Below are 10,785 nucleotides of genomic sequence, written 5' to 3' on the forward strand. Positions count from 1 at the left end.
AAAACTTTCACAAACAGCTCCATATCCGAGAACACAATAGCTAAAACACGGAACCTTTATGCTACTGCCGACAACTTGGCCGGGTGACAGGCCAACCCCAGCCAGGTGGGTTACGTCGACGCTCAAACAAAATTATTTAGCAAATAATTGAAAAATAATTATCATATATAATTATATTTAGAACATTTACATCTCCCTTATCATCTGCCTCCTCCTGCCCTACTTCCATTCTAATGATATTCGTGCCCCTCGCCATATATTATATATATACCTAGATATAAATGATAAGAAATGTAAACATTGGCATTGCAACATGTCTACTCATTTCTCTCTCTCCCCATCTTTGTCTCTAGAGAAAGGACTGCACGGTGGTAGAGCCTGGACCTGTTCAATACTCGTGGGAGGCAGGTGTGTACTGGAGGGTGGAATGGTACGCAGATTGATGAGTTGACCTGTGCGGCTGAGTGAGCTGAGTGACAATATCAAAATTGATGTCATGAAAATTTCTTTGCTACAAACACTGATTAGAATTGTTTAATTTTTTAGAGTTCTGTGCTTAATATTTTATGATGTAGCAAGAATTTTGTCAGAAGGTCGAGGAAGTGGTGCTAGAATCATCATTGGACTGACCTCTGACCCTGTCATATTGGGCATAGCAGTCACCATGCAACATTGACTGGTTGCAACCTGCTCTCGCACAAGACAGCACATATATGACTTATTGTTTATAGTCACTATTTCGCCTTATAAATAAGTACATATGTGACATATTCCAAGCCATATTTTTTTCAAGGCACAAACTTTTTCTCTCAGTTTTATTAAACAATAGAGATTTTATACAAAATTTGACAATATCCTGAGTTACTTTACAATTTATTTCAATATTTTAGTTTCGTTTTATTATTTGTATAAAACTGTAATATCAATATAGGTATAGGTTCAGTAGTAATTGTAATATCTTAACATGCTAAGAAGGTTAGGTTAGGTTGTGGTTTTCTATTCAGCTTTTCAAGGTAAACTCAAATATTCACAATAAATTAGTATGTCACATATGCATTTATTCATAAGCAAGATATTGATTATAAGCAAGTGCGAGAACGGGTTGGTGAGGGTAGTCCCAAGCCTCTAGCCTCCAACCTCAGGCAGAACAAATATACATTCCATAATATATATACTAGATAGGGCACATGGCGATGCTCAGGTCGACCTGACCTGCCTCTGTCTCACTGTCTCAGTCTCTGTCTCTGGTCTTTCTTTCTCAGTTTCTATATGTCTGTCTCTCTGTTTTCCTCTGCCTCTCTCTGTTTATCTGTTTCATTCTGCCTCTTGTTGTCATTATACTAAAACGAAATGGAAAACAAAAAATATGAACAAATCAAAAGATATGAAAAAAAGAAATGACATTGTAATATTGATCGTGGGGGTCCCACTGGCACCATGTTTAGTGGCTCTCATTTCATTAATGCCAAACCTGGCCCGCCCATGTTGAACACATACCAAACACATATTAAAAAAAACTCATTGTATCATGTTTTGGCCGCAATTGTCTGTAATATGTGTTATGACATCAACACAGGTCCCCCCCCCAGCCACCACAACCACCACCCCTCCTCCCAGCCACCACCACCCAGCCACCACCACCCCCCCCCAGCCACCACAACCACCCCCCTCCCCCCAGCCACCACAACCACCCCCCTCCCCCCAGCCACCACAACCACCCCCTCCCCCCAGCCACCACAACCACCACCCCCCAGCCACCACAACCACCCCCCCCCCAGCCACCACAACCACCCCCCTCCCCCAGCCACCACAACCACCACCCCCCCAGCCACCACAACCACCACCCCCCAGCCACCACAACGTGACACTTCCAGCGGTCTACTGAGCACCATCTTTCCACACGCACCCTACTGTGCACCCTACTGTGTACCCTACTGTGTACTCTGTGTACCCTACTGTGTACCCTACTGTGTACTCTGTGTACCCTACTGTGTACTCTGTGTACCCTACCCTACCCTTCCCTACTGTGTCGTGTGGCCAGCCTGCCACTCTGGCCTACACCATGGTACCAAGAGAGAGACAAAGATATAGTAGATATATAGTAGGTCACTGTTACGTTTCCTTATCTAATATGTGTGTGTATTTACTATATATTATTTATATATAATATATATATATATATATATATATATAAATATATATATATATATATATATATATATATATATATATATATAGAGAGAGAGAGAGAGAGAGTCCTGGGGACCATTCAGGCTTGTTCGCATATTATATATATATATACATATATATGTATATATATATATATATATATATATATACATATATATATATACATATATATATATATATATATATATATATACATATATATATATATATTATTTCCTTTTGTTTTCCTGCAGGATTGAGCTGTTAGATGACGGCCTTTCTGACCTTCTTGGCGGTCTTTCTGACCTTCCTGGCGGTCTTTCTGACCTTCCTGGCGGTCTTTCTGACCTTCCTGGCGGTCTTTCTGACCTTCTTGGCGGTCTTTCTGACCTTCCTGGCGGTCTTTCTGACCTTCTTGGCGGTCTTTCTGACCTTCTTGGCGGTCTTTCTGACCTTCCTGGCGGTCTTTCTGACCTTCCTGGCGGTCTTTCTGACCTTCCTGGCGGTCTTTCTGACCTTCTTGGCGGTCTTTCTGACCTTCCTGGCGGTCTTTCTGACCTTCCTGGCGGTCTTTCTGACCTTCTTGGCGGTCTTTCTGACCTTCCTGGCGGCCTTTCTGACCTTCTTGGCGGTCTTTCTGACCTTCCTGGCGGTCTTTCTGACCTTCCTGGCGGTCTTTCTGACCTTCCTGGCGGTCTTTCTGACCTTCCTGGCGGTCTTTCTGACCTTCTTGGCGGTCTTTCTGACCTTCCTGGCGGCCTTTCTGACCTTCTTGGCGGTCTTTCTGACCTTCCTGGCGGTCTTTCTGACCTTCCTGGCGGTCTTTCTGACCTTCCTGGCGGTCTTTCTGACCTTCCTGGCGGTCTTTCTGACCTTCCTGGCGGTCTTTCTGAACTTCTTGGCGGTCTTTCTGACCTTCCTGGCGGTCTTTCTGACCTTCCTGGCGGTCTTTCTGACCTTCCTGGCGGTCTTTCTGACCTTCCTGGCGGTCTTTCTGACCTTCCTGGCGGTCTTTCTGAACTTCTTGGCGGTCTTTCTGAACTTCCTGGCGGTCTTTCTGAACTTCTTGGCGGTCTTTCTGAACTTCTTGGCGGTCTTTCTGAACTTCTTGGCGGTCTTTCTGAACTTCTTGGCGGCCTTTTTGAACTTCTTGGCGGTCTTTCTGACCTTCCTGGCGGTCTTTCTGACCTTCCTGGCGGTCTTTCTGACCTTCCTGGCGGTCTTTCTGACCTTCCTGGCGGTCTTTCTGACCTTCCTGGCGGTCTTTCTGACCTTCCTGGCGGTCTTTCTGACCTTCCTGGCGGTCTTTCTGACCTTCCTGGCGGTCTTTCTGACCTTCCTGGCGGTCTTTCTGACCTTCCTGGCGGTCTTTCTGAACTTCTTGGCGGTCTTTCTGAACTTCCTGGCGGTCTTTCTGAACTTCTTGGCGGTCTTTCTGAACTTCTTGGCGGTCTTTCTGAACTTCCTGGCGGTCTTTCTGAACTTCTTGGCGGTCTTTCTGAACTTCTTGGCGGCCTTTTTGAACTTCTTGGCGGTCTTTCTGAACTTCCTGGCGGTCTTTCTGAACTTCTTGGCGGTCTTTCTGAACTTCCTGGCGGTCTTTCTGACCTTCCTGGCGGTCTTTCTGACCTTCCTGGCGGTCTTTCTGAACTTCTTGGCGGTCTTTCTGAACTTCTTGGCGGTCTTTCTGAACTTCCTGGCGGTCTTTCTGAACTTCTTGGCGGTCTTTCTGAACTTCTTGGCGGTTTTTCTGAACTTCTTGGCGGTCTTTCTGAACATCCTGGCGGTCTTTCTGAACTTCTTGGCGGTCTTTCTGAACTTCTTGGCGGTCTTTCTGAACTTCTTGGCGGTCTTTCTGAACTTCTTGGCGGTCTTTCTGAACTTCGTGGCGGTCTTTCTGAACTTCCTGGCGGCCTTTCTGACCTTCGGCTGTCTATACTGGTTCCTGACACATTATACCTCTATCATATCTACAATATATATTTCACACACACACCAGCACCACTGTGTGCCACTAGACTAGTCCCAGAACTAAGAGGCATGAGTTACGAGGAAAGGCTGCGTGAGATGCACCTTACGACACTGGAGGACAGAAGAGTAAGGAGAGACATAATCCCCACATACAAAATTCTCAGGGGAATCGACCGGGTAGACAAGGATAAACTATTCAACACTGGCGGGACGCGAACAAGGGGACACAGGTGGAAACTGAGTACCCACATGAGCCACAGGGACGTTAGAAAGAACTTTTTCAGTGTCAGAGTAGTTAACAGGTGGAATGCATTAGGCAGTGATGTGGTGGAGGCTGACTCCATACACAGTTTCAAATGTAGATATGATAGAGCCCAGTAGGCTCAAGAATCTGTACATTAGTTGATTGACAGTTGAGAGGTGGGACCAAAGAGCCAAAGCTCAACCCCTGCAAGCACAAATAGGTGAGTACAAATAGGTGAGTACACACACACACACACAGAAGGGATTTCGTGACAAATCGCCAACATGGGTTCAGGGAGGGTAAATCTTGCATGACAGGCTTAATAGAATTCTACGACCAGGTGACAAAGATTAAGCAAGAAAGAGAGGGCTGGGCGGACTGCATTTTCTTGGATTGTCGGAAAGCATTTGACACAGTACCGCATAAGAGGCTGGTACATAAGCTGAAGAAACAGGCAAGTGTAGCTGGTAAGGTGCTCCAGTGGATAAGGGAGTACCTAAGCAATAGGAAGCAGAGAGTTACGTTGAGGGGTGAGTCCTCAGATTGGCGTGAAGTCACCAGTGGAGTCCCACAGGGCTCTCTACTCGGACCTATCCTGTTTCTGATATATGTAAATGATCTCCCGGAGGGTATAGACTCATTTCTCTCAATGTTTGCGGACGACGCCGAAATTACGAGAAGGATTAAGGCAGAGGAGGAATGCTTGAGGCCTCAAGAAGTCCTATACAAGCTGAAGGAATCGTCGAACAAATGGTTGTTAGAGTTTAACCCGAGCAAATGTAATGTAATGAAGATAGGTGTAGGGAGCAGGAGGCCAGTTACAAGGTATCATTTGGGAGATGAAATACTTCAGGATTCAGCGAGAGAGAAAGACTTGGGGGTTGATATTACGCCAGACCTGTCCCTTGAAGCCCATATTAAGAGAATAACATCAGCGGCATATGCCAGGTTGGCCAACATAAGAACGGCATTCAGAAACTTGTGTAAGGAATCAATCAGAACTTTGTATACCACATATGTCAGACCAATCCTGGAGTATGCAGCCCCAGCATGGAGTCAAGGATAAGACTAAACTGGAAAAGGTTCAAAGGTTTGCCACCAGACTAGTACCCGAGCTGAGAGGTATGAGCTACGAGGAGAGACTACGGGAATTAAACCTCACTTCGCTGGAAGACAGAAGAGTTAGGGAGGACATGATCACCACATTCAAGATTCGCAAAGGAATTGATAGGGTAGATAAAGACATGCTATTTAACACAAGGGGCACACGCACTAGGGGGACACAGGTGGAAACTGAGTGCCCAAACGAGCCACAGAAATATTAGAAAGAACTTTTTTAGTGTCAGAGTGGTTGACAAATGGAATGCATTAGGCAGTGATGTGGTGGAGGCTGACTCCATACACAGTTTCAAGTGTAGATATCAGGGAGCCGGTGGCTGAGCGGACATAACACTGGACGCGTGATCCTTTGGTCCCGGGTTCGTTCCTGGGCGCCGGTGAGAAACAATGGGCAGAGTTTACCTGGTTGACCTGGTTGATGGGGTTCTGGGAGTTCTTCTACTCCCCAAGCCCGGCCCGAGGCCAGGCTCGACTTGTGAGAGTTTGGTCCACCAGGCTGTTGCTTGGAGCGGCCCGCAGGGCCACGTACCCACCACAGCCCGGCTGATCCGGAACTTCTCTTAGAAAACCGTCCAGTTTTCTCTTGAAGATGTCCACGGTTGTTCCGGCAATATTTCTTATAGTCGCTGGGAGGACGTTGAACAACCGCGGACCTCTGATGTTTATACAGTGCTCTCTGATTGTGCCTATGGCACCTCTGCTCTTCACTGGTTCAATCTTGCATTTTCTTCCATATCGTTCACTCCAGTACGTTGTTATTTTACTGTGTAGATTTGGGACCTGACCCTCCAGTATTTTCCATGTGTATATTATTTGGTATCTCTCTCGTCTCCTTTCTAGAGAGTACATTTGGAGAGCTTTGAGACGATCCCAATAATTTAGGTGTTTTATCTCGTCTATGCGTGCCGTATATGTTCTCTGTATTCCCTCTATTTCAGCAATCTCTCCTGCTCTGAAGGGGGAAGTGAGTACTGAGCAGTACTCGAGACGGGACAGCACAAGTGATTTGAAGAGTACAACCATTGTGATGGGATCCCTGGATTTGAAAGTTCTCGTAATCCATCCGATCATTTTTCTGGCTGACGCAATATTTGCTTGGTTATGCTCCCTAAACGTTAGATCGTCGGACATCATTATTCCCAAATCCTTGACATGCTGTTTTTCTACTATGGGAAGATTCGATTGTGTTTTGTACCCTGTATTATGTTTCAGATCCTCATTTTTGCCGTACCTGAGTACCTGAAATTTATCACTGTTAAACATCATGTTATTTTCTGCTGCCCAATCAAAAACTTTGTTGACATCTGCTTGTAGTTTTTCAATGTCTTCAGCAGAGGTAATTTTCATGCTGATTTTTGTGTCATCTGCAAAGGACGACACGAAGCTGTGACGTGTATTTTTGTCTATATCAGATATGAGAATAAGGAACAGTAGCGGTGCAAGGACTGTACCTTGAGGTACAGAGCTTTTAACATCGCTTGGACTCGATTTTATCTGATTGACTGTTACTCTTTGTGTTCTGTTCGACAGGAAATTGAGTATCCAGCGTCCTACTTTTCCAGTTATTCCCATTGACCTCATTTTGTGAGCTATCACCCCATGGTCACATTTGTCCAGTTTCTTTCACCCTGATGCACCTGTTACCTAGTAGTAAATAGGCACCTGGGTGTTATTCACGGGCTGCTTCCTGGGGGTGGAGGCCTGGTCGTGGACCGGGCCGCGGGGACACTAAGCCACGAAATAATCTCAAGATAACCTCAAGATAGATATGATAGAGCCCAGTAGGCTCAGGAACCTGTACACCAGTTGATTGACGGTTGAGAGGCGGGACCAAAGAGCCAGAGCTCAACCCCCGCAAGCACAAATAGGTGAGTACAATTAGGTGAGTACACACACACACACACATGTGGGCCTCGCGGCTGAGTGGACAACGCTCTGGGTCGTAGTCCTAAGGGCTGGGGTTCGATCCCCGGCAGAGGCAGAAACAAATGGGTAGAGTTTCTTTCATCCTGATGCGCCTGTTCACCTAGCAGTAAATAGGTACCTGAGAGTTAGACAGCTGCTATGGGCTGCTTCCTGTGTGTGTGTGTGTGTGTGTGTGAGAGAGAAATATATGTAGTAGACATAATAAGGGAAAAAATTAATTGGTTAGAAAGATGAGGAATATATTTTATATATATATATATATATATATATATATATATATATATATATATATATATATATATATATATATATATATATTTATATATTTATATATATATATATATATATATATATATATATATATATATATATATATATAAGCATGTATTATGATGGTGTATAAAATAAGGATGAAGAGCATTACAGTCCGCCGTGACCGACTTCCTGAGTACCATCAAACATGCTCGTTAAGTTTATGCATAATTGAGGGTTTAATGAGTTTGGGTTGGGAGGCGGTCCCTGGGGGGGGGGGTCTGGGGGGAGGGATGTCTTGAGAGGGGGGGGGGTGGAGACCTGGGGTCGGGTAGGGGGGATGAAGCCCCCCCCCCTGCTAGGCTCCTCTCAGCACCCAGGCGCCAGTTCTTCAACTGTTTCTTTACAGTAATAAACCAGGTGGCCGCCGCTTGAACATTCATCAGCGGGACAAAAACCTGGTGTGTGTGAGCCTCGCGTTCATAGGCTGCTTGATCACTATTCCGCCAGAGAAGTTGGGTCCCACTTGTGGCCCTACGTGCTCAACTAGATGCACTTGGCCGGTCGAGCGTCGGCTCTTAAGTCCCAGCCTTTCCGTCATCAAATACTCAACACTGTGTTATACAGGCTGTGTACAGTGTTCTAGATACAGTGTATCCAGATACAGGCTGTGTACAGTGTTCTAGATACAGTGTATCCAGATACAGGCTGTGTACAGTGTTCTAGATACAGTGTATCCAGTTACAGGCTGTGTACAGTGTTCTAGATACAGTGTATCCAGATACAGGCTGTGTACAGTGTTGTGGAGGCTGACCAAACCCTGTTTCATATGTATTATCCTAATGACACATGTTTCTGATGAGTGCACTTGGTCTGCTCCAGAGTCCCGTTTTTTATGTCGTGGAAAGTTGCCTCGTTTTCTTCTTGGAGATGGTCTCCTTTCAGTTCCAGCGGCGACTAATGTAAAGTTATGAAGTTAATGTTGGGCGGCCATTTCTCAGACTATCTCAGGAGAGGCAGAGTGTATGTCATGCTGGGGCCTGTAGCCTCTTCTTTCATGGTTTCTCTCCGCAGTTTTGCATCCTCAGTAAACACTGATGGAAATGAACTTATTTCAGTGTGTGTGTGTGTGTGTGTGTGTGTGTGTGTGTGTGTGTGTGTGTGTGTGTGTGTGTGTGTGTGTGTGTGTGTGTGTGTTTGCCTTCACTTTGATGTGTCTAATAAAAGCGCTTGATTTCGCGCGTAGGCGCACCCTTCCACTAAATCAACATAACGTTAATTTAAAAACTAACCAAGGTAACACACGCACACACACGCACGCACGCACACACACACACACACACACACACACACACACACACACACACACACACGCACACACACGCACACACACACACACACACACGCACACGCACACACACACACACACACACACACACACACACCCTTGTGAGGTCTGACGGCTGAGTAGACAACGCTCGGGAGTCATAGTCCTAAGGGCACGGGTTCGATTCCCGGCGGAGGCGGAAACAACGGACTGCTTGTCACGGGCTGCTTCCTGGGTGTGTGTGTGTACTCACCTAGTTGTGTTTGCGGGGGGTTGAGCTCTGCTCTTTCGGCCCGCCTCTCAACTGTCAATCAACTGTTACTACTAACTAATTTACCAAACACACAGGAAGCAGCCCGTAGCAGCTGTTTAACTCCCAGGTACTTATTTACTGCTAGGTAACAGGCGCATCGGGGTCCACGAGTCTAGAGTGTTCTCCACTCAGCCACCAGGCCCCAGGGGGACCACCAAAAACAACTCTACTTAGTTTTAATGATAGTGACAGAGATAATAGAGGAAAGAGGTGGTCGGGCTCACTGTGTCTATCTGGACCTAAAAAAGCCTTTTGACAGAGCCCCACACAAGAGGCTGTTCTGGAAACTGGAACATGCCGGAGGGGTGACAGGTTATCTTGAGATGATTTCGGGGCTTAGCGTCCCCGCGGCCCGGTCCTCGACCAGGCCTCCTTTTTGTTACACCTAGGAAGCAGCCCGTAGCAGCTGTCTAAGTCCTAGGTGGCTATTTACTGCTAAGTAACAGGGGCAACAGGGTGAAAGAAACATTTTGCCTATTTGCCTCCGCCTCCACCGGGGATCGAACCTGGAACCTCAGGACTATGAATCCGAAGCGCTGTCTGCTCAGCTGTCAGCGCCCCTGCGCCGTGACAGGAAGACTCCTGACATGGATGAACAATGTTTTAACTGACAGACAGATGAGAGCAGTAATGAGAGACACTGTATCAGACTGGAGGAGTGTTACTAGCGGAGTACCACAGGGCTCACTTCTTGCACCAGTAATGTTCATCGTCAACATAAACCAACCTCGGTGGGTATGTGGGCCTGCGGGCCGCTCCAAGCAACAGCCTGGTGGATCAAACTCTCACAAGTCAAGTCTGGCCTCGGGCCGGGCTTGGGGAGTAGAACAACTCCCAGAACCCCATCAACCAGGTATCAACCAGGTATCAACCAGGTACCATCTACCACAAGGAACACAGAATTATATGATCATGTTTGCGGAAGATGCTAAGACACTGGGGAAGATAGGCGACTCACACGAATGGCAGTCCTTCAAATTGATCTAGATAAAATGTGCTAGGAGCGTTAACATGTAAATATAATTCAATGTTAATAAATGCCATATTATGGAATTCGGAATCGGAGAAAATAGACCTCACACAACTCACAAATTATATGGAAAGGAATTACAGAACTCTAATAAAGAACGAGACCTCGGAGTGGTTGGAGAGTAAGGTGTCGCCAGAGGAACACATGAAGAACATTGTGAGAGGAGCGAATGTGTTGCTTTCCCACTTCAGACTTGCTTTTAATAACATGGACGGTGAAATACTAAAGGAACTGTTCATGACTTTTGTGAGAATAAAACTGGAATATGCAGCAGTTGTGTGGTGCCCAAATCTCAAGGAGCACGTCAATAAACTGGGAAAGGTGCAGCGGCATGCTACAAAATGACTTCCGGAACTGAGAAACAAGAGTTACGAGGAGAGACTAGAGGCGTTAAACAAGAGTTACGAGGAGAGACTAGAGGCGTTAAACAAGAG

General features: G+C 46.1%; 1 protein-coding gene across 1 annotated transcript; it reads right to left on the reverse strand.

Annotated features, from left to right (window-relative positions):
- Positions 1–564: 564 nt before the first annotated feature.
- Positions 565–7,891, reverse strand: LOC123749259 (trichohyalin-like). The gene is made up of 3 exons (XM_045731368.2): positions 7,871–7,891; positions 2,455–4,102; positions 565–638 (listed from the first exon to the last, which is right to left on the reverse strand). The coding sequence occupies exons 1-3, from the start codon at positions 7,889–7,891 to the stop codon at positions 565–567; spliced, it is 1,743 nt and encodes a 580-aa protein (XP_045587324.2).
- Positions 7,892–10,785: the final 2,894 nt, after the last annotated feature.

Source organism: Procambarus clarkii, chromosome 62 (genome assembly GCF_040958095.1).
Source record: "Procambarus clarkii isolate CNS0578487 chromosome 62, FALCON_Pclarkii_2.0, whole genome shotgun sequence".
NCBI classification, from domain to species: Eukaryota; Metazoa; Arthropoda; class Malacostraca; order Decapoda; family Cambaridae; genus Procambarus; species Procambarus clarkii.

What these genes read in the sequence shown, in the direction of transcription:
- LOC123749259 (XM_045731368.2), bottom strand. Translation starts at nt 7,891, where the DNA reads ATGTTTGATGGTACTCAGGAA. An exon ending in TGTTTGATGGTACTCAGGAA is followed by an intron (nt 4,103 to 7,870) that starts GTCGGTCACGGC and finishes GAACCAGTATAG; the next exon opens with ACAGCCGAAGGTCAGAAAGG. An exon ending in TCAGAAAGACCGCCAAGAAG is followed by an intron (nt 639 to 2,454) that starts GTCAGAAAGGCC and finishes CCAATATGACAG; the next exon opens with GGTCAGAGGTCAGTCCAATG.